Source organism: Bos taurus, chromosome 5 (assembly GCF_002263795.3).
Source record: "Bos taurus isolate L1 Dominette 01449 registration number 42190680 breed Hereford chromosome 5, ARS-UCD2.0, whole genome shotgun sequence".
NCBI lineage: Eukaryota > Metazoa > Chordata > Mammalia > Artiodactyla > Bovidae > Bos > Bos taurus.
In genome coordinates, this window is record NC_037332.1 from 117168280 (window position 1) to 117191918 (window position 23639).

Genomic DNA, 23639 nt, shown 5'->3' on the forward strand with positions numbered 1-23639 from the left:
AGTCTGTCTCCGCTGAAACGTGGTCTTTTGGAAGTCCATTTCTTGTCACCTGATCAGCTGAGACTGGGAGAAGAGCTTTCTGTCGTCCGTCTGTGCCCGGGCTCCGTCTGTGCCCGGGCTCCGTCTGTGCCCGGGCTCCATCTGTGTCTGGGCTCCATCTGTGCCCAGGTCCCGTCCCGCTGTGCAGCAGCTCTGTCTGGGTTTGGGGGCGGGCGTGGCGGGGAAGCTCTGACTCCGGGGGAGCCCCAGCCGCGTCTGCCAGAAACACTCCTGCTCAGGACTCACCTGTCGTCTGTGTTTCGAGTTACTTATGATAAAGAGTTTAAAAAGTCGCTGACAGATTCGGTGTACTCTGAAATTTTCTCCTCTCCACCGATTTTGATGAAATTCATTTCTTCAGGAGATTGAGTTTTCTGGAACAAACTACCTTTGTCCCCTCGAGAGTGGCATTGCTTATTCTGGCGTCTTTCCATTTTCTCGAAGCTGTTTGCTGAGGCTGTGCTGGGGCTTCCACACAGCCTTTCCGCCCCGCTCGCAGCGAGCAGGCCCCTTGTGTGGATTCGGGGTGGGATCCTCACAGAAGCTGGGTCTCACTCTTAGCTCCAAGAGGCAAGGTTCTTCTGCCCTGGACGTCAGCTCTTCACGGGCTTAGATGGGGAGCTGCCTGCACAGGCTGGGAAAGGGGGCCCCAGGCTATAGGCTTCTTTGCAGTGCAGGCACCCCGTGAGGATGGGGTGGGGGCCCCGGGGCCCTGAGCAGGCTGGATGGGCCTCCCGCCTCCTCCCCGTCAAGCGCGCCCTTGGCCTGGATGCTGCGCTTGTGCCTGGGGTGGAGAGCTTAGGCTGCTGCTCCGCCAGCCCCGTGCGCCAAGCTGCTTTCTCCCAGGACACGGAGAACAGCAGCCCAGAGCTGTGTCCGTGACGCTGCCCGTGTGCTTCACACCCGACGGGGGACCTGGGCTCTTTTGGGCTCTGAAGCTCTGGGTTTTGACTTGGCTCTTGTTTGCAGCCTGTATGTTCTAATCTTTAGTGTTGGCTTCAGAAACCGTGACTGGTCAGTAGACGGCACCCAGATCCCCCTCTTTGGTTTTGCTTTTCTAGGCACTTGGTGGCCACAGAATTTCTAGCCACTAATGTTTACTGGGACATAAAGCGTTTATTTGTGGGGGTTGTTAAAGGGGCTGGCAGCCTGGTGCTATCAGACGGGTCTCGGCAACATGGCAGGAAACAAAGCTTCATGTTCCGTGAATTGCGAATGCTCTTCACTGGTGACGGGCGAGGCTGAGATCCTGGCCCCCCTCATTAAGCACAAAGTTTTCTATAGTGCTGTCCCCATTACGAATAAATTAGGTATTAAGTCAGTCGCGTTTTGAGGAGCCGAAAATGGATCTGCAGAGTCCGTGGCCCTGCACCACTTCGCTACTACTCCTAATAGGTATTAAAACTTTAAGTGCAATTGTGGCATCTTTATTGAGTTAATTTTCCTGAAATTAAATTTCATCATGAATTGACTCATTTGTACCACGGACTCGTTGTTGAACTGACAGTACCCTGGTCATAAACCTTTTCATATCTTAAAAACTGGGGGTGTTTCTATTTTACAGGCCCAAGTAACCATGAAATTGTATTGCATCTTCTGGCAATGGAAATACATAGTAATCATCCAATGGCAATCGGGCGATTACCCTCCCCTAACCCGGGGTGTTTATTACCTGGGCCCTTACCGGTTTCCACAAGTCCTTAACCCCTCACGGGGCAGCTGAGCATCCTCCTGGGATGCATGTCGGCACCTCCTCTGTCCCAGGCCATGAACTCGGTGTGGCACAGCCGTGAACGAGGGGCATTAGTCACAGGGAGGGAAACAGGCAATTAAACAGCCCAGACTACCCAGAAGTGGCCCAACCAGCTGGGAGACGAGCCTGCTCCCAGAGCGTGTCCTGTGCCCACACAGGTGGAGTGCCAGCTGCCGTGGGGGCTGCGGTGGCCCAGTGGCCCATCCAGCTCCCAATGAGCCTGGGCCGTGGGAGGGAGCCGGTGGAAAGGAGGCGTCCCGCCCTCCGTGTGGATTCTGAGGACCTCGGATGAGACAGAAGGTTCTGGGCGCGTGTGCCGTGCAGCTTCGGGGCTGAGACCGTCCAGTCAGCCGGGGTTCTTTCTGCCTTGCTCGGGTGCTCCAGCCGCTCACCTCCCCTCCCTGTGGGCCCCCCAGCCCCACCGTGGAGGAAGCCCGGGCTTCCTCCCTGGCAAGCTGGGGCCGCACTAGGCTGCCAGCTCTGAGAGGTTGTGGGGTTTCCAGACCACATGGCTGCGCCCTGCTGCCACGCGGACTGTGAGGCCGAGCTCTGGGGCAGGCCCCCAGGGCAGTGGGGGCCAGGCCTGGGCCACAGAGGGCTGGGTGCCAGCAGGGGAATGGCTGAGCTGCGCATTTAGGGAGCGCCTGACTCCAGGGACCCCACCTGCTCAACAGACAACTGTGTCAGCCTCCGCTCTGCCTTGCTCCCACCTCACCTCCAAGCCTGCGCTCCAGCCTCCGCGGCGGCTCTCCCTTACTATCCTTCACGCACCTTCTCTGGAGGGGCTTCCTTGGTGCCTCGGTGGTAAAGAACCGCCTGCCAATGCAGGAGACGCAGGAGATGCAGGTTTGATCCCTGGGTCGGGAAGATCCCTCGGAGGAGGAAATGGCAACCCACTCCAGTATCCTTGCCTGGAGAATCCCATGGACAGAGGAGCCTGGCGGGCTTGGGGGACAAAATTCACCTTTTTGTCGGAGCTGCTTGACTTCCTCCCAGATCACAGGGGTGGGTGCGCCTCGTGTGCGACTGGGGTCCCCGACCCCCTAGACACTCCAGGGTGTGCACTGGGCTGCAGCCCCGCCGTGCAGGTGACGACACGTGAGCAGCTCCTCCCAGCGTCTGTGGAGAGACACCGCCCTCCCTGTGAGTGGAGCAGCCCTCCCCCAGGGGGACCTGCCGGGGAGGGGACAGCCAGGAGGGGGCAGCGCCTGTGGGTTTCCTGAAAGACAGGAGACGGAAGTGCATTCTCTGGCTCGTGTTCCTTTTTCCCTAAGTGGCATTGGTGTGTCGGCCAGTTCAAGGTTGCTGTAGCTGCTTGGGGTCTTTTGTGGCTCCGTACGGATTCTAGGTTTGTTTCTCTGCGTGTGTGAAAATGCCCTGGGATTTTGGTAGGGAAGGCCGTGAGTCTGTAGCCGACTCTGGGCAAGAGGGCGTCTCTGCCGCGCTTCTTCTTCCCGGCTCTCCGTTTCTTTGCGTTTTCAGCTGCATTTATCAGTGTCTTTCAGTTTTCAGTGCACAGATTTTTCCCTTCCTTGATTAAATTTATCCCCAAGTATCTTATTCTTTTTGATGCAATTGTAAATGGGATTGTTTTCTTAATTTCTCTTTCTGATAGTTCATTGTCGGTGTACAGAAATGCAAATTAGTTTTCTATATTGATTTTTTTTTTTTTTTAATCCTGCAACTTTCCTCAACTTGTCCAAGAAGAAGAAATGACACTCAGTCATATCCGGCTCTTTGCGATGCCATGGACTCTAGCCTGCCAGGCTCCTCTATCCATGGGATTTTCCCAGGCAAGAATACTGGGTGGGTTGCCATATCCTTCTCCAGGGGATCTTCCTGACCCAGGGATTGAACCTGGGTCTCCTGCATTGCAGGTGGATTTTTTACCGTCTGAGCCACCAGGGAACCCCAGCTTCTCCAAAGGAAATGAGATTAATTATTTCACAGAGATGTCTGCTCCCTCTTTTTATGGCAGCGAAGACATGGAGCCCCGACCACCATCCAGGTGGATGGATGGGTTTATAGACTCTTCTTTTAGGGTCTAGCATTGCTCGTGCCTTGATTTTTACATCCTCTGGAAGAAATTCAACAAGTCAAAGTTAGGCCACAGATTTGCTTTCTGGACGTTGGTCCGACGTGTCCCAAGGATGGGGAGTGTTCTCCAGATTTCCAGTCCAATTTCCTGTGACCTTTAGTTAATGACTGCGAGGAGGAGGCAGCAGTCTGCCTGGGGCCCCGGGGAGATGACTCGGCATTGCTGGCGAGGATTGACTCCTCCTAGGACTCTGGGGGCCCAGGGTTTGCCATCTCAGGATGATGTCCTGGGCCAGCTGTTGGCTTCTCACCGCGTGAGCATCAGGGTTCCCAGGCGTTCACCTGCTCCTCGGAGACCTCCTTGTACTTAACCGCTGAGCTGGGAAGGCCCGCCGATAGGACTGCAGGCCTGACCTGGGTTCGTGGAGCGTCTGGGCACCCTTGCTGGTGCCACTGGTGTTGCTGTGAAAAACCTGCGGATGTGGTTAAATTCCCACCAGGCCTCCTTCCTTCACTGCTTGTTTTCTGAAATTCTGACTTCTTTTATTTCACCATGAGAGCATGTGCAGGAGCATTAGAGAAGAGAAAGCTCTCCCCCTCGACGTACAGAGCGGCTCTGGAAGCACACTGGTGTTTCTCCAGTCTTTATTCTCAGCAGTTTTTAAACATAATACACTCGTATATTGCATATGATTGTGCTCTCTGCGTTTCTTATATTGTCCCATCATCATGGTTTTTTTTTTTTTTTAATTTTTTCTGTGTTAGTTCCTAGTCTTTTCAGCCACTGCCTGAAACGGTTGCATAATATCCTGATAATATCCTGCCCTATGCATATATTATCGTCTGCTTAAAGGTGGTGGGGTGGACTTGCAGTGTGATTACGGCTGTGATGTGAGTTTTGTGTGTACTAAGAGTCCCTTCAGAGATTCCCGGGGTGAACGGTCCTGACGCCTTCGAGGGTCTCCACGCAAACTGCTCTGTGGGAGTGTGAGGCTCTCTTCACCCTCGTTGTCACCAGGCCTTTTAATGAACATGATTTTTCTGAGTTCGACTAGGCAGTCGATGGTAACTCCTTAATCCTGTTTTTATTTCTGTAGTTCCTGTTAACATTTCTCAGGTTTGGGATGCGTTTTAGTGGCGGCCGTGCAGTGTTTATGTAAGCTTTCTGTTGGTCTGAGGCTTCCCGGGTGGGTATTTGTAAACCCTGGGGACTCGGTCTCGTGCACCCACTGCTGCCGCCAGTGCCTGTCGCCCACCCCAGGCTGGGCCCACAGAGCAGGCTGTTGGGAGCTGCCGGGCAGGGGGGGGGCAGCGAGCCCTGTGGACACGGAAGCCTCCCCACATGGCAGCGGTTTTCCCCGTGTTTTGGAAGAGGAGACCGGGGTTCCGAGAGGCCGAGGTGCGTTCCGGAGGTCTCGCCCGCCGTCGGTGGCCGCTGCATCTGTGGTGCTGTGGGCCCAGCTCTAAAGGCCTGGCTTATATCCCGTGCATCTGACCCCAGGTGCAGCCTCTGCGCTCTCTGCCGGGGCGGCTGAGGACCACTGGGCAGAGGCGCTGGCCCAGTGCATCACGATTCTGGCCACGAGGCTTCCCCTGCTCCACAGGCCCTGGAGTCGGGCACGCCTGTCTCCCTCACCCGTGTGATACCAGGGCAGGGCAGAGAGCAGTAGGGACGGGGGTGGGGGCTGGCCCAGACCTTCCCAGGCAGGTTCTCCCCACCTCCCTGCCGCCACGCCACTTCCTGTGAGCATCTGAGAAACCTTGACTTTGTGTCTGCTTCTCGTTGAGCTTGCTCGGGCTGCGGGCACAAAGGTCCATTCTAGCTTTCCGCTTGAGCACTGAGTTGTGAGTATTTTCACCTAGCTTGAGCATAGCTGTGTCCATCACCTGGCCATGCTTGCACACCTCAGGGGCTGGACAGTAACGTAGGCTCTTCTAAGGACTATAAAGAATTGTAGTTTCCCTAAAAGGGCTTTTTTTTTTAAAACATTTATTTGTTTTGGCTGTGCTGTGCGGGCCTTCTCTCTACTTACAGTTGCTGCTGTTCAGTCCCTCAGTCTTGTCTTTTTGTGACCCCACGGACCAGAGCACGCCAGGCTTCCCCGTCCTTCACCATCTCCCCGAGTTGGCTCAAACCCATGTCCATGGAGTCGGTGATGCCATCCAACCATCTCATCCTCTGTCGTCACGTTCTCTTCCTGCCTTCAGTCTTTCCCAGCGTCAGGGTCTTTTCCAGTGAGTCAGTTCTTCATATCAGGTGGCCAAAGTATTGAAGCTTCAGCTTCAGTCCTTCCAATGACTATTCAGGGTCGATTTCCTTTAGGATGGGCTGGTTGGATCTCCTTGCAGTCCAAGGGACTCTCAAGCCTTCTCCGGCGCCGTTGCGGTACGTGGGCTTCTCTTGCTGGGGACCACGGGCTCCAGAGTGCAGGGGCCTCAGGAGGGGCCGCACGTGGGCTCCCGGGCCGTGGAGCACAGGCTCAGCGGTTGTGGTGCACGGGCTTAGTTGCTCCATGGCATGTGCGGTCTTCCCAGATCAGGGATCAAACCTGAGTCTCCTGTGTCTCCTGCATCAGCAGGCGAACTCTTCACCTTTGAGCCACCAGGGAAGCCCCTAAAAGGGGGTCTTACCCTGGCTGTCCAGAGGCCACCTGTCCCCTGAGGAGCAAATTCCAGTGGTGAGCATGTGCAGTTTCTGCCCGAGTCTCAGCAGCAGCCCACATGGTCTTGAGTCTGAAGGTGCCCGCCCGGCGGAGCCAGCATGTTTTCCTGGCTTTTATGCTGTAGTGGGGGCTAGGGAGGGGTGGTCTTGTTACCGTTCTAAAGGCTGAGTTTGAAGAGGACTGTCTGCGACTCACCCATGCGTGGGCCGTGGGTCCCGAGTGGAGTGTGGCTCTTCTGTGTCTGGTTCCCGCTCAGCTGCTGGGCCGCGTCCGCTCCTGGGATGGAGGCCTGGGCGCAGGGCGTGTTGGGCTGCCTGGCCTCCAGTGAGAGTGCGGAGATGGCAGGCATTGCCCCGAGCGGGACTCTGGGATGCTGGAAGCAGACCCTCTCCTGGACAGGACTGCCACAGTTTCTGCCTGCTGGTCAGGTGAGCTCTGCGCTCTCGTGGGCGCCATGTATCACTCAGACCAGGATGCCAGCGGGTAGCACCCCCCAACCCTCTGACATGAGCAAGGGCAGTGGCCCCACCCCCCAGCCAGGCTGCCCCCCTGCTCAGAGCTTCTGACTCTGTTTTGGGTTCAGCAGTGGCGGGGAGATGCTGTCAGAAAGGGGCGAGTGATTTGGTTACAGATCCACTCCTCAGCCCACGCTTTCTGGACGCTTCTCTGTTGTCAGGTGTGAGTTGGGCCTCCAGCTCCCACTGGCTCAGAACCCCTCAGATTTCGGATTCAGTTTGTGGGCGATGACAGAGCCAGGCTGTCACTGGCATTTCACTGTCGGGGCCCTGTCTCTGCCCACTCGAAGTATACCTATGACCCCCAGAATAACAGCAGGGTCGTGTAAGGGGCCTGTCGGGACGTCTGGAACATGAGCCCCTGGAAGGCGCTGGCCTGCGTCTGGGTGGGTCCCGTCCAGACGATGCACTTCAGGACACGGGTGCACGGCCCGACTTACTCCCACCGCTGTTCTGGGCAGGCGGGCCCTCCACCACCCCAGCTCCCTGGCTCTTTTGTCTGCTGGGGTGGCCCCGCTTTCCGTAGTCCGATGTTCCCGGGGCTGTGTCCCGTCCAGTACCCTGGCCGCACCCTCTGCCCTCACAGAGGCTCTTCCCCGAGAAGTGAGGACAACTCAGCCCTCGGGACAGCCCTCCCCGAGGTTGACGTGTCGTTTCCTGGAGCTTCACACACATGGAGCCCTCGCAGAACGTGCTCTTGGTCTGGCTGCTCCCATGCTTTGTAATTACCTCGAGATTGAGTCATTATAATTCTGCATTGTGAGTCGGTGCCTGATTATTGCCGAGTCCTCTTTTGCTGTAACGGAGTCCTCCCTTAGACTCCCCAGGCGGTTCCTGCCCCGTCTCAAGGTCGGGAGGTATGACCAGGCTCTCCGCCCTCTTCCCTGTTTGCCGGGTGGAACCTGCGAAGCTCTCTGGGACGGGGATGCTCAGAGCCCATCCCCGGGCGGCCCCTGCATCACCTTGCTGGAACACATGTTCTCCGGCCCCCTGACCCTCGGCCTCAGGCTCCCCGGCTGCCCCAGCCTCCATGTCCCAGCAGGCACTGAGGCTTCTGCGCCTGCTCCAGGACTGCGGGGAGGCTGGGACTCAGTCCTGGAGGTTGCAAGGAGACATGGGTGCCTGCTGTCGGCAGGACCCTCGGCTCCTGTACCAGGCTGGGAGCAGAGCATCGGGTTTGCCTGAAGGCCCTGTCTGTCCACAGGCCAGCACTTCCCAACCGCACACTGGGAGAGCGTGGCCGAGCTCCTGAGAAAGTGAGATCCCGCTGGGTCTGTATGTAAAGGAGGTGCGCCCAGAGCCCTGTGTCTCTGCCAGTCTCCTTCCTGACCTGCGGGCCCGCCAAGGCCTGGGACCTGAGACCCAAGGGCCGGGTCAGCCCTGCCTGCCTCGAGCCGGGGGCCCAGTCACCCTGCTGAGGTGGAGCCGAGCAAACCTGAGTTTCTTCCTTTCGGTTTATAAACTTGCTCTAGTTCCCGGGACCAGTGTGGTCCAGGCTCACAAACACCTGTTTGGAGCACCCTGCCCTTGGCAGGACTGTGCCTAGTACCTGCCATAAAGAATGTGTGTGTGTGTGTGTGTATAACCTCTGATTCATGCACAATGAGCGGGTGTGTGTTGGGGGGGGGGCGTGTGTGTGTGTGTGTAGCCTCTGGTCTCTGCACAGAGCAGGTGTGTGTGTGTGTGTGATCTCTGATTCATGCATAGTGAGCGGGTATGTGTCTGTGTGTGTGTGTGTGTGTGTGTGTGTGTGTAACCTCTGATTCATGCACAGTGAGCGTGTGTGTGTGTGTGTGTGTGTGTGTGTGTGTGTGTGAGACCTCTGATTCATGCATAGTGAGCAGGAGCTTGCCTTCCAGAGGATGTGTCTGCTCTACTACGGCTGACAAAGCAAGCAACTGCTCACAAAGAAATATCTAAATATGCATGAAGTCCTAATTATTAAAAAGTATTGTGTTTTAACTTCCTGAATATTAAAAAATGGGAATATAAATGCAAATGCAGTTGATCAGCCCCGGGACCCTTTGCGCGCTCACTGATGAGTGCTTTGTGATGGCGGGCTCCCTTCTCAGGGGCCGGGGAAACACAGGGGCCACAGGCAGCCTCCCGGTGTGTCTGTGTAACTGCAGGGCCAGGCCCTGTTCCAAAGACCAGCAGTGTCTCGCCACTGGCTCTTCTCTCGGCCTCGCACAGACCGCTTCCAGGCGCCCGGCGTCTGGTGGGGCTAGTGTTGGTGGAGGCGCGTGGGGTCAGGCTGGCGGCGCGCCTTCTGGACCCGGGTGCAGATCCCCAGCCCTGAGCTCCGAGGCCCAGCGGCCTTAGGTGTGTCCACGGCTGGGCCCTCAGGGTGGGGAGTGGGGCGTGGGCCGTGACTCCAAGCTCTCTAGTTGTGAGCCTCGGGTTTCTTCTTTGGAAGGGGTGCCCAGGTGGTGCGCGTGGTAAAGAACCCACCTACCAATGCAGGAGACCCAAGAGACGTGGGTTCAATCCCTGGGTTGGCAAGACCCCTGGAGAAGGACATGGCACCCCACTCCAGTATTCCTGCCTGGAGAATCCCATGGACAGAGGAGCCTGGTGGGCTACAGTCCATGGGTTGCAAAGAGTTAGACACGACTGAGCCCGTGGAGCTGACGTGTACCCACTCCACCCTGGGTTTGTGGCCTGGGCTTGTGAGTGCACCCTCCCTTCCTCGGCCCCCAGCTATGAAAGAGCGCCCCTCACAGTGCCCACCTCCCCCCGGCTTTCTCATGCTGGGGTCTGTGCTCTGCCTCTCGCGTCCTGCCAGCCTGATGTCTGAGCCTCCTCCATGTGGGCACGTGGGGCTGGCCCTCATGGGGCTGGCCTGAGCAGGGGGCAGCACCCCCTGCTTGCTCTGCGTGCACACAGGCCCCGAGATGCTCCCGGCAGCGTGGGGAGCTGTGGCTGAGCCCAGCCCTGTGCCCAGACCTGCGAGGGGCTGAAGCGAGACTGGTTCTCACAGACGCAGACCTGCCTGCAGGGGCCTGCGTGGGTGCAGGGCAGGGGCAACGGGCAGGGTGTGGGTGCGACTCAGCTTACGGGGCGAGTCTCCTTGGGGACCCCGGAGACATTTGGGGAGCACAGTCTGAAAGGAGAGCCTGGGCGCTTTTCCTGCAGGCCTGAGGGGAGAGGACGAGGCTGGCTATACTGGTGAGGTGTGTTGGGTTCCCAGGTCTCAGGGACTGACCCCCTCCCCGCCCCATCGCATACACTGGGCGCACACAGCCTCAGACGTGCATCCTCTCGCAGGGAGGAGGCCACGGCAGCCGCCTCCAGTGTTCCTGCCTGGAGAGTCCCGTGGACAGAGGAGTCTGGGGGCCCCAGTCCGTTGGGTCGTTAAGAGTCGGACACGACTGAAGCGCCTGGGCACACACACGTCCTCTCACAGGCTGAAGTCTGCTGCCCGCGGGGCCGCTTCCTTCTCTTTCCGTTTGAGCCCAGTGTGCGGCTTGTGAGCTCTGGATGCCTGACCAGGGCTTGAACCAGGGCCGCTGTGTCAGGAGCCCAGAGTCTCCCGCCTGGACTGCCAGGGGACGTCCCAACAACGGCAGTTTGCTTAGTCTTCTGGCCTCGTGCCGAGCGGCGTAGGGTCTCGGTTCTCCGATCGGCCAAGGCCTCGCTCCTTTTGGAGGCTCTCCCAGCCTCCGGGGCCCCCGGCGGTCCCCAGCATTCCCTGGCTGGTGGACGCAGCACCGCAGTCCTGGCCTCGGTCACCACGGGACTTCTTCCCCGTGTGCCTGCCTCCAGAGTTCCCTTTTCTGGTATGGACCCCAGTCTGCGGCCTCATCTTAACGGCATCTGCAAAGACCCTGTTTCCCAGCAAGGTCGTGCTCACAGGTCGCCCGGGGTTGGGACCTGACGTTGGCTTTCGGGGGACATGGTGAAGCAGATGGGCTGTCCTGGCCCCAAGCCTGGTGGGCACGCTGGGGAGGAGCAGGTACTGGGCTACCCCTCGGTCCCGTGCAGAGCAGGCCAGCGCTCAGAGCGCCGCGGGTGGCTCTGGGGCTGGTCTGGCTTCAGTAAACACGGGGCCAGGAGCACAGAACCGCTGTCCAGCATCTGCTCAGACTGAGCTATTCGGCTCATTGTGGTCCATGTCAGGAAGGAGCAAATGGTTCAATTGGATCCATTTCGCCTGGTGGCATTTTAAATACAGAAATGGTACTCCGTTTTCAGGGGGACACAAAGCCCTTTTCTTATGGCTGTGAGCACCCTCTTATCAGTAGACCTCAGTGGCTTCAGGGGCCAGCCGGGGCCTGGCCTGCCCCGCAGTGACCCAAGCTGAGCCCCTGTGCAGTCCCCGTCGCCATGAAACTGAAGCCAGGCGTCTGGGGTTCCCTAACCGAGAGTTACCTCGAGGGGCTTTGTCTCCATTATCCTGGGGATCTCGGGCGCGATAAGGTATCAGGAACGAGCTGCTTTTAATTAAATTTCACAAGAGAAAAATGTTAACTCTAGAGGCGTCTTTCTTTCCTGTAGCTGACAGCGTCTTTAGAAAAACGTACCGCACACATTCATCTCTGCCATCATGGAGAGGCGGTTCTCAGGGCCTGTCACTGCTGTCAGACAGGAGGGGAGTCTCAGTTAGCAGTGAAGGGTATTGTTGAGTCTGACCTTAGCCCTGCCTCACTGTACAGATTCCTGGAGATTCTTCAGATTCCCCCCTGATTTTAGGGGCGGCAATGTTAAAGATCTGGACGTCTCCGCCTTGCCCTGCCCTCCGTCTGCACCCGAGCACCGGGGCGGTGCAGGGAGAGCCTCCTTCCAGGCGAGATTGTTCACTGGAGCCTCATCCCAAATGTGACGGGCCTTCTCTTGCCCAGTTGTATCCCTGGCTCCTGGGGCCAGGAGCCTCCAGGTTTCGGTGTTTGGTCTTAAGCGAGCAACCTCAGGTCCTTGGGCAGAGGGCCCGTGGACCCACGACCACTTCCTGCTCCCTTCTTGGAGTCCACAGCCATCCCGCGTGTCTGGCAGCAGCCTGTGGTGGGGTTGGGGGACAGAGGGTGAGTGGACGGATTCTGCAGAGATGCTGAGCTGCACTTTGGACCCACTGACTAGGAGGGCCCTGGACACGTGTGAGGACCAGGTCCAGCAGATGACTGGACCCAGGATCAGAAGCAAGGCCTTGTCCACAGCCACCCCGTGCTGGGAGGCGTGGGACACACGGAGAGTGTGTTCAGCACGTGTGTGCAGGACAGTTACTCGGATCTCAGAGGGCTGGGCCTGCCTGGGGCTCACCCCGAGAGTCTCCCACGGAGCCGGTGTGCCCCTGGGGCGGCGAGGAAAGCCCACCTGCTGGCTGGACTTGGCCTCAGAGCCCAGCGGAGCCTCTGCTCTCGCCCCGGCCACTCTGCCTGGTGGCTTTCAGTGCTCGCTCTGGACGGGCAATCGCAAAGCTTTGGAGGCGTTCTGCTGTTTTGAATTGGATGGCACTGTGCCTACAGGCCCTCTGCCCGTGTCCCTGTCCCTGCTCGGCCCTGCCTGATGCCAGCCCGTTTTAAAATCTCCTCTGAACCTCCTTCCCGGACTGTAGAGGAGAAGGCAGATGCCAGAAGGTGGCCCCAGTGCTGCGGTTTCAGGCGTTGAGTCAGATCCTGCCTCCTCCCTTCCTCATCCTAGTGCTGAGGCGGCGAGACTCGTGGGCCGGGGTGGGGGAGGGCAGGGCCTGCAGAGGCAGGCACCAGCGCGTGCAGGGCAGACGGGCCTTTCTCCTCCCCGCGAGGCTTCCCTCCGAGTGGACACAGTGAAACCTGGACTTGGCGCAGAGCGGGCCAAGCAGCCAGCTGACCGCCCCCAGGTTCTCGGAGTTGCTTCTGGAAGGCCAGGCCCATCCTTCCAGTGCGTCCTCAGGGGTCAGGCCGGAGCAGGAGAGGTGCTGGGCTGGAGCCAGGGCCTCGGGAAGGGGCTGGGCGTGTTTATGTAGCAACTCGAAAGAAACAGACCACACAGACACACGCGTGCACACAGACAGCTCCTCTTAAGGCTCTTCCGGGTCTGCCTTCGAAGCTGGGGTGGATGGGGACATTTTCTGGTCTTGTCTCTCTGAAGCACACTTGTCCATCTGTCTGTCTGTTCCCTCTTGGACTGGTTCTAGTGCTTGTGTGTGTGTGTGTGTGTGTGTGTGTGTGTGTGTGTTAGTCGCTCAGTTGTGTCCAACTCTTTGCGACCCCATGGACTGCAGCCCACCAGGCTCCTCTGTCCATGGAATTTTCTAGGTAAGAATACTGGAGTGGATTGCCATTCCCTTCTCCAGAGGAACTTCCCAACCCAGGGATCGAACCCAGGTCTCCTGCATTGCAGGCAGATTCTTGCTCGTGCCGGACACTAAAGTACAAGTGAGGCAGCGCCTCCCACCTCGGGACCTTCGGGCGCGTGGGTACAGAGGGAAGGTGCCCCTTCTATGCAGCCTTAGAAGGTGTGAGACGGGGGTGGCTGGGAGGGTGCTCCGCCGTGCAGGCCGCCTGCAGACTCTGTCCTCCTGCCTCTTGTATTCCCGCAGGCCAGCAGTGGGGGGCTTTGCGGGCAGAGGTCTGGATGCCAGGCCGCGGGGGCAGGCACCGCCGCAGGCCGGCTGGGCCCCGTGCGCGGCCCACTTTCGGGGAGAGGACCCTGTTTCCCCAGGCCCTTCCTCCCCTCTGCCAGCATCTTTGGGGTACAGCAGAATGGCGCTCGGCCCTCAGGGGAGCCAGCCTCCCCCGGGGAAGGGTGCGCAGCGCAGCGTGGGGCCGGGAAGGGGCAGGGCCTCCAGGCGTGGCCGCCAGTCTCCCCCGTGCCTCGCGGGGACTTTCATGAGAGACGTGTCCTGGGCTGGATGACCCGGAATCATGTCCTCAAGTGGAATCTGCAGGGTAACTGTCTCTCAAACCCTGGGGCCAGAAACCCCGGTGGTTTCTCTATTCATGGACTTGTGTTGCAGGGAGATGTGATAATTGATGAATATCTGTGGAAATGGATACGATTGTGTCCTCTTTAATGAGCTAACAATTTCATGCCGAAATCTCAGCAGCGCTATTGTTTAGAAGACAAGGAGACATGCAAATGAGGCCAGGGCTCAGATTGTGGTGGGAACAATGCAGGCAGCCTCTTTATTGGACTCATTAATTAATTCCCCATCAGCCAGTTTCCCTGGGAATGAACTGGAAAAATAATTAAAATGATACATGAGGTAAGGAGTTTAGAAATTCGAAAGGTGAAGGCGAGAATTAGTTTAATACATAATTAGACATATTATTTGTGACTGCATTTTTTTTTAAGCATGTTTCATGGAGGCAGTGGGGTCCTATTTTTAGTCCTGGGTAGCTCATAAATACCATTTCGGGCTGTTTTTCAACTCAGAAAGGCTCATAAATTTTCTTAATGACATTAAGTGGCTAATTATATTGTACATTGTTAAAATAACTCCAACTGCAAAATCGAATAATACAACAAAAGTTTCAGAAGCAAGTTTTTAGAGGAGTTAACTTGGCTAAATTTCCAAGTGAAATTCTGGGTGTTTGCACCCAGCTGAAAGAATCTCAGCAGAGCATCCCCAGGCTCTCCTTACTTGTGTTGTGGGTTTGATCCCCGGATGAACCTTGCCACCAGCCAGCCTGCCTGCTGTTGAAGTGAGCGGTCCGGGTGGGAGGCCCCCCCCCCCGCCCTGTCAGGCCCTGGCTGACCTCTGCGTCCACAGTCCCCCAGGGCAGGCTAACCCGACAGAACGTGCATTCCCGCCATCCTGACTCTCAGCCCTGGTTGCAGTGCTCTGGGCGTCGGGCTCCCGCAGACAGCGGTCGAGTCCGTCTTTGAATGCTGCAAGCGTGCTTGAGCTCCACCAGCCTTAAGCTCCTGGCCAGCATCGCCACCCCCATAGGATCCCACCGCTGGGAGGAACCACTGCTGCCCTGACCGCCCCCGTGTCCACCCACGTGCTTCCCTGGATTCAAGGTTACTGTGAATTGCACCCCAAAGACGTCCCAGCGATTCCCTTCCTGGGAATCTGAAGATGTAAACGTTTCTGTTTGTTTCTTTGGCTGTGCCAAGTCTTAGCTGTGGCATGTAGGGTCTAGTTCCCCCGACCGGGGCTTGAAACCGCGCCCCCTGCGTTGGGAGCACGGAGCCCCACCCACTGGGGGCAACAGGGAAGCCTTGGTATCAACATTTTTTAAGGTTACCGATGTTAAATTTTAACCCTATACTGAGGCTTTTTTTTTTTAATGAGTGACTTCAAACTCACTTTGGAAGCCAGTCTCCTGAGCTCCTGGAGAAAAGAACGTGAGCCCTAATGAAAGAATAAAACTGCTCACGAGGGCCCAGGGCGGCAGCCGCCGTCGTAAGCGCCTGCGTCACTCCTTGGCTCTCGGGGCCGTCCGGGCCCACCCGCACTTTCAGTGGGTCCTCGGGGGCTCAGGGCCGGCCGCGGCCTCCCGGCCACGGAGCCGCTGCGGGTTGGCTCCTGGGGCCGGGCCTCCCACTGGACTGCTGAGTCCGCGGCCGCCCGTGTGGTTCTTGGTCCCTGGCGCTCCTCTGCTGCCGTTTGCTGCCGACCCTCTCTCCTCCCCGCGCCTCGTGACCTGCAGGCCTGCCCCCAGGGGCTTCCCTGCACCCTACCTTGGGTCTTGGCTTTCACTGTCAGAATTAAAGGGGGAAACCCTTAGCCCAGGGCTGGAGGGAAAGGGGTCCACCTGCCACTTCTGTTCTTTCCTTTTAAACGGAGCTCTGTCCGTTCATCACCCCGTGATGCGATCTGTCAGCCCAGAAACACTTGCTGATGCTTTATGGCTATGGTTTGCTGAAGTTCTGGGAAAGAGGAAAACAAACCGGTGAGTCCTAATAAATAAAAGTTATTTCCTCATTTGAATCTCCCTGTCCAAAGAGCCCTATGATGCGGACATCAATCTTCCCTCCGTGCGGCCTCCTGGTGAGTCCAGGGGTTGGGGGGGCGGGGGGCTCTGATGAGAAGCGCGTTTGGCCGGCTCAGCCTCCCTCCCCTGAGGCCGGCTGCCTCTCCGATTGCAGATGACAGGCTCAGTTTGGTGCTGGAGCTGCGCCCTGCCCCCGGGCTTTAAGAGTGTCACTGGATGAAGCCTCACGCTTCTGGGTGCATGGGGACGGCGTGGGTGTTCAGAGACCCTCTGCGCGTGCGCACAGAAGTGTGCTTGCTCGTGGAGGGCACACTGAGGTGGAGACATGGGCTGAGGGGACACGCCTGAGCTCTGGGAACTGGAGGGAAGTGGGGGCAGAGCCCAGGAGGCTGGGGAGGGGCTGGGGGGTGGGTTGCAGGGAAGGGAGGCTGTGCAGCTGCCTGGAGAGACTAAGACTCAGGGTCCCTCGGTCCAGCCTCTGTCTCCTTCCCTCCTCCCCAGCCCGTGGGTCCTGTGTGATCCTGAAACAGTCCCCGGAGCGTCCCCACAGGGCCTTCCTGGCTTCAGGAGTGCAGCGCCCCATCCCACACTCAGCTGGAAGTGACCTTCAAGTTGGCTCAGCAGAGTGGCGTTTTCCACCAGGTTTCAGATGCAGGCACCGCCGCTTCCCTTCCCCACAGCGCTGTGCTGGAGCCCTTTAGTGCCCCTGCTTCTCCATGGGGTCACTGTCCTCACCCCTGCACGCACTAGCCTCCGGGCGGGGCTCCGTGCCCACACACACGCACAGCCTGGCACGCCGGCGTCGCCGAGGGCTGCACGGGGAGGTGGTGGGGACCGCTTAGCCCGGTGTCCTGTAGGGCACGCTGGTGAACACTTGCCAGGCCTGGCTCCAGGGGAGGGTGACGCCGCCCTGTCGCCCCCTCCCCCCCCCCCGCCCCCGGGCTCTGTGCCTCTCCTGAGCGTGTCTTGCAGTCTGGGTCTGCAGGCCGGGCTCTGCTCTGCCAGCTGGGGGCCAGGGGGCGGTCCTCTGCTGCAGAGGGACCCACAGCCCCGCAGGAAGGACAGATGGCCCCAGGCAGCCTCCTGCTCCTGGGGTCAGATCACAATGTAGCACTGAAAGGTTCTAAATTTATTAAAGGCTTTCTCTGGGGGCTGGAAATATGCGATAGATTTTCTGTCCCTCTCAATTCTCTCTTAAAATTTAATGCTGCCATAAAAATGATGGATAACAAATTATTCCAGGAAAAATGATACCGAAAGACTCTTCTAACTGTTGAAGCAGAAGTGTAGACTCGGTGAGGAAATACACGTGACCCAGAAAACTCACAAGGAAACAGGAAATCATGTACTTTGTGGAAGCCACAACTGCATAATGTTGTTCCAGGCTGCAGAACACAACAGTTTTTATTCAAGGTATTGAAGCACTGAATCTATTCTGTGCCGTTGGCACCTTTATTAACACAAGAACCTCATACCTTGCTGGGGATCCATCCTGCCGGCTTTTCTGCTTGGAACATCACAGAATCCCAGCAGAGGAGCAGGGAAGACCAGACCCCAGAGTCGAAGGCAGAAAGTTCCCATTACTCACACGAACCTTCCTTGGCCCCTTTCGGGGGATTGTTCTAGAGAGTTCTGCCAAGATGGTGTTGGGGGTTTTTTGTTTATTTTTTAAATTACTTATTTGGCTATGCCGGGATTATTTATTCACAGCATACAGAATCTTTGGTTGCATCATGCAAACTCTTAGTTGCCTTTGGGAGGTCTAGTTCCCTGACCAGAGATCGAACCCAGGCCCCCTGTGTTGGGAGCGTGGAGGCTTAGCCACTGGACCACCAGGGGAGTCCTGCCAACATAGTTTTGAGCCATAAGAGGCTGTGGTTAAAAGACTCAGTTCAGTTCAGTTCAGTCACTCAGTCGTGTCCGACTCTTTGTGACCCCATGGACTGCAGCACGCCAGGCCTCCCTGTCCATCACTAACTCCTGGAGTTCACCCGAACCCATGTCCATGGAGTCAGTGATGCCATCCAACCATCTCATCCTCTGTCGTCCCCTTCTCTTCCTGCCCTCAATCTTTCCCAGAATCAGGGTCTTTTCCAATGAGTCAGCTCTTCGCATCAGGTGGCCAAAGCACTGGAGTTTCAGCCTCAGCATCAGTCCTTCCAGTGAGCACCCAGGACTGGGACTAGTTAAAGGACTAGCAGTTCCCAGCCGATCACAGTGCTGGTTGTGGGGAGGTGACCTGACAGCCAGGCCACAGGCCGGCAGCTGGGAGGGCAAGACGTGAACAGAGCGGACACAGGCACTCAGACCCCTCTGCAGGCTGAGGAAAGCTGCTGCTAAGTCGCGTCAGTCGTGTACAACTCTGTGCGACCCCACAGACGGCAGCCCACCAGGCTCCCCCGTCCCTGGGATTCTCCAGGCGAGAACACTGGAGTGGGTTGCCATTTCCTTCTCCAATGCGTGAAAGTCAAGTCACTCAGTCGTGTTCAACTCTTAGCGACCCCATGGACTGCGGCCCACCAGGCTCCTCCGCCCATGGGGTTTTCCTGGCAAGAGTACTGGAGTGGGGTGCCACTGCCTTCTCTGGAGGAAAGCTAGTGAGGGGCAGACAGCCCTTTGCTTCTCGGTGGGCCTCGGGAGCATCCCTGCATGGGGGTTGTGTAAAGCGCACATATTAAAGGACATAGATTCAGACTAGACATGCCAACTGTCCTCCCGGAGCGGTGAGCGTGGTGGTGCTGATGTCCCGGGATCCTGCCGGGGTGTGGCTTAGGTGGAGCTCCAGGCGGCACTGGGTGGGGTGACACCTGTGCTCACTCTTGTCTCCCCCACACGTCGCCACGTCTACTAGGAGAACTTGGGGACAGCCCCGGCGGATGTCAGCCATTTCCAGTTGGCGGTGTCACCATGACAACTCAGGAGGCGCCGGAAGCAGGCTCATTGTTAATTCTGAGTCTTGACCCTTCCCGGGCAGCCCCATAGTCTTTTCTCTGGAGAGAAAGAGGCTCATTTGTGAAATGTGTCTCTCATTGTTCCCAAGCTACATCCACTCAAGTGAATAATTTAGCTTTTTGTATAGGTTTGGACGAAGAGTCACACGCAGTCTGTCTAATGCTCTCTCTTTACACACTTCAGCATCAGCTTCTTTAAGCTGCGCTGTGATAGCTGCTCAGGGGAGAGGTGGGACCCTGCAGGCGGAGCTGCCTCAGTCCTGTTGTCCGGTTGGTCCTGGGGGCCTCAGAAGCTCCATCCACCCGGGCAGCTGCCCCGCTGCTTCCCACCTAATCCCCTCCACTGGCGCCTCTCCTGCCGTCAGAGGAAGCCCAGGGGCCTCGGCTGGATGTTTGGGAGCTTCCCCCTCCAGCCCCCGCCTGCACTTCCAGCCCGTCCATCAGGACTCTGGGGAGCATCTGCTCTGTGTTGGGCTGGGCCAGTGGGGATGGGGAGGAGCACAGAGGCCAGTGAGATCCAGCCCTTGTTCCCTGCGCCTCCCCCCGCCTCACCCTGCCCAGAGCTCACTGCCTGCTGGATAAATCAGACTGAAGAGGGGGCAGTCCAGAGCCCAGGGGCAAACCCAGGAGTTCTAGAGAACTCAGACCCCACGCCACTTACCGTGTCGGTCCAACACGGCCTTATTTAAAGCGTGCTGAGCTTTAGATGCCCTGGAGAAGGAAATGACAACCCCCTCCAGTGTTCTTGCCTGGAAAACCCACGGACAGGGAGCCTGGCGGGCTGCAGTCCATGCGGTCACAAAAGGTCAGACACAGCTTAGCGACCAAACAGCACTGTGCGCGCCAAGTCGCTTCCGTCACGTCCGACTCCCTGTGATCCCGTGGACTGCAGCCCGGCAGGCTGCTCTGTCCATGGGGTTCTCCAGGTACAAACACTGGAGTGGGTTGTCATGGCCTCCAGGGGATCTTCCTGACCCGGGATTGAACCCATGCCTCTCACGCCTCTCACGCCTCTCGCGCCTCCTGCATCGGCAGGCAGGCTCTTTACCACTTGCGTCCCTTGGGAAGCCCAAACAGCAGCAACAGGAATTTGAAATACGGCGTGTCACGTGACCCGCAGATCTCAGGATCCTCAGGTCACCCAGAAACGCTGACTGTCTATCAAAGACAGACCTGTGCTGCAGGACCCCAGCAGGATAGCAGAGACATCCCGGAGGCCCAGGAAGCAATAGAGGGGAGGCGGGGAGGGGGCTCTGCCAGTCTCTAGGCCTGGATCTGAGCAGACACTTGGGGCAGATGGAGTCTGTGGCCCTCGCAGGTCGGGAGTGCAGAGCCGGGCACTTAGGTGCAGCCAGACTGACAGGCCAGACACTTGGACGAAGGATGAGCCGGAGACAGCCACACACACCTCTGCCTCAGGCTAGGCTCTCGGGTGGGGGTGGAGGAAGGGATGCTCTTCCCTGTTAACTTTCTACTCCGGGCAGCACTTAGCACTTAGATGACAGCAGCTACATAATGTGGGAGCCAGAAAATGGAGCCATTACCGCAGAAAGACATTAATGGCTATTAATACCCCTGCAATACCTGACATAACTGTAGCTGGAGATTTCAGTTGTTCTGTTCCAGTGACTGATAAAAATAGGCCCAAATCTGTAAGATACAGGAGACAGATAGAAGTAGCATCAGGTACTTTGCTGGGGTTTGTTAATAATCCAATGAGTTGGGATATCTAACCACATTCTTCTCAAGTACACAGTGGCCAGTAACCACAGCAGTTTATTTCATGGGCCGTAAAATAAGTCTGAAAATTTTAAAGAATTGAAATTGTACAGAGTGCGTTATCCAACCACGATGGAACTAAGTTAGAAAGCCGTAAGAGTGATGTCTAGAATTCTCCAAATTTGCAAGAATTAGCATACTTACCAAGGAATCCTTGAGTCAAAGAAATCAGAAGGAAATCAGATAATATTGTAACTGAATGAATAATAAAAATGTAACAGTTGAATTCGTAGTATGCACCTAAAACGGTGCTTGGAGAGCTGCCACATTGCTGTCAGTGTACCCATCAGAGAAGAAGAAAGATCTAAAATCAGTCATTTTAGTTTCTCCCTTCAGAATCTTGAAAAAGAAATTAATTGCCAGGTAAGCAGCAGGAAGGAAATCAAAATGAAAAGGGCAAAAATCAATACAATAGAAGATGGGCCAACAGTAGAGGAAATAAAAATAGAAAGTGGGTTTAATAAAAGGTTCAGCAGCACTGAAAAATCTCCAGCTAGGCTAATCAAGATGAAGGGAAAAAAAGAAAAAAAAAAAAAGATCAGATGAGAGACCACTACGGTGAAGAAGAGGAGACATCACTACACATCCTACAGATACTTAAAAATGATGAGGGGATGTTATTAACAACTTCATAACAGTAACATTAGCAACCTAGAGGAAACGGACAGATTCCCGAAGGATCACAGGAAGAAATAAGAAGCCTGAAAAGCCCCATGTTCATTTAAGAAATGGCTTTTGTAATTGAAAACCTTCCTACAGCTGCAGACCCAGATGACTTCACTGGTGAACTTTTCAAATACCTGAGGAAGAAATAATACCAGTCTTACAGAGATTCAGAGTGTAGAGGAAGAAAGAACACTTCTTAGCTCTTTTTATTAGTCAGCATAACTCAGATACCAAAATGAGACAAGGACATTGTAAGAACAGAAATTATAAACCGATACCTTACGTAACAAACGTTGCAGCAGTCTTTGACAGAGCCTTAGCAAATTGCATCAAGTAAATTATCAAAATAATGGTACATCACAATCAAGGGGATTTATTGCAGGCATGCAGAGTTGGTGTAACGATAAAAAAATCAGTGTAATTGATCACAGTACGAGGATAAGGGGGAAAATCAGACGATCATGTCAAAACATGCAGAAAAAGCATTTGACAAAATTAGACACCCACTCACTAAGAAAACTCTCACTAAACTAGAAACAGAGGGAAGTGTCCTCGATGATAAAGGGCATCTAAAAATCTTGCAGCTTGCCTCATGTTAATGGTAAAGTTGTCAAATGCTTCCCCCTAAGTTGAGAAAAGGCAGGAATATTTCCTCTCACCACTTATATTCAGTATTGTACTTGAAGGTCTAACCAGGGCAGTCAAGAATGAAAGTGAAATAAAAAGTGTAATGATTGGAAACTAAAAGTCCTTAGGGATTGCGTATATAGAAAATCCTAAAGAGTCTGACAAAAGGAGAAGGAAGAGAGGATAAAGAGGAAGGAGAATGAATAAAGATGCTGGATATGGATTAATATGCAAAATGAACAATATCTGTGTATTCACAATGAAAAATTAGAAGGTGAAGTTTAGAGACCAGTACCACTTATGCTAACATGAAATTCATTAAAATCCTTAGGTTTAATTTTAACTAGTGACACTTAAGATTTTTACACTAAAAATTGCAAAACGTTGCTGAGAGAAGTTGAAATACTTGGTGAAATAAATACACCATGTTTACAAGCTGAAAGACATTGTTAAGATATTAATTCTCCCCAAATTGATGTGAGAGTCAGGGCACTCTGAATCACATTCTACCAAGCTTTTTTGTAGAAACTAAGAAGTTTACTCTAAGATGTATCTGGAGGTGCGTAGGACCTAATATTGCAGAATTCACAGTATTTTGTTGAAGGAGAACTAAGATGGAGGGCTGAGCGTCCTGATTTCAAGGCACACCACAAAGCTGCAGTAATTAGGCCAGTGTGGTGTTGACATGAGGCTGGATAATAGATCAGTGGAACCAGGGAGAGTCCAGAACAGGGAGAGACACGCTGGGAGGAAATATTTATCATGCATGTATTTGACAAAGGACTCCTATCTAGGGCGTACAAAAATTCCCATGGCTCAATATTACAAAGACAAATAGCTCAATTAAAAAATGGATAAAAGACTCAGACATTTGACAACAGAAGATAGATGAATAGCCAATAAACACTTGAAAAAGTCCTCAACATCATTAGTCATCAGAGAAATACAAATCAGACCACCGTGAGACACCACTGCACACTCACCAGAGTGGCTAAATTCAAAAGGTTTGGCAACACTAAATACTGGCAAGTACGTGAACTCTTCCTCTTGGCTGGTGGAATATTAAATGGTAATGCCATCAGGAAGAGTGGCAGTTTCTTATAAAGCTAAACATATATCTGCCCTCTGACCCAGTGGCTCCATTCCCAGGTCTTTACATGGGGAAATGAACATCGATGTTTTGTACACACACACACACACACACACACACACACACAACTTGTAGGAGAGTGGTCAGAGCGGCTTTGTTCACGGCAGCCCAGACTGGAAACAGCTCGAGTGTCAGCAGGAGGTGGGTAACAAGTTCATACGGGGGAGTGGTTTCAGCGATGAGGAGGATGAATCGAAAGTGCTGTGTTCCCGGTGAAAGCCAGTCACAAGAGTGCATGCTGTGTGCGTTCATTTAGGTGCGTCTCAGACCTGGCCAAATGGGCAGTAGGGAGGCGGCTCCCTACAGCAGGTTCCTCTGCCTGCCCTGGCCTTGCAGGATGCCTGGAAGGGCACGTTCTTTATTCCCACGGATGTTGATTCCCCCAGTGCATTTACTCGTCAAAACTCATCAGATCAGATCAGGTCAGATCAGTCGCTCAGTCATGTCCGACTCTTTGCGACCCCATGAATTGCAGCATGCCAGGCCTCTCTGTCCCTCACCAACTCCCGGAATTCACTGAGACTCACGTCCATCAAGTCAGTGATGCCATCCAGCCATCTCATCCTCTGTCGTCCCCTTCTCCTCCTGCCTCCAATCC

At 55.4% G+C, this 23639-nt stretch overlaps 1 protein-coding gene across 2 annotated transcripts in view; it reads left to right on the forward strand.

Annotated features, from left to right (window-relative positions):
* Window positions 1–23639, forward strand: part of TBC1D22A (TBC1 domain family member 22A) — a 256637-nt gene that overhangs the window by 194268 nt on the left and 38730 nt on the right. The window contains exon 12 of one of the 2 annotated variants that reach the window (XM_005207532.5): window positions 1–23639. This exon is cut by the window's right edge and continues 16894 nt beyond it. Within the exon in view, the coding sequence (XP_005207589.1) occupies window positions 1–408 (408 nt within the window). The 3' untranslated portion in view covers window positions 409–23639. 2 annotated transcript variants of the gene reach the window in all.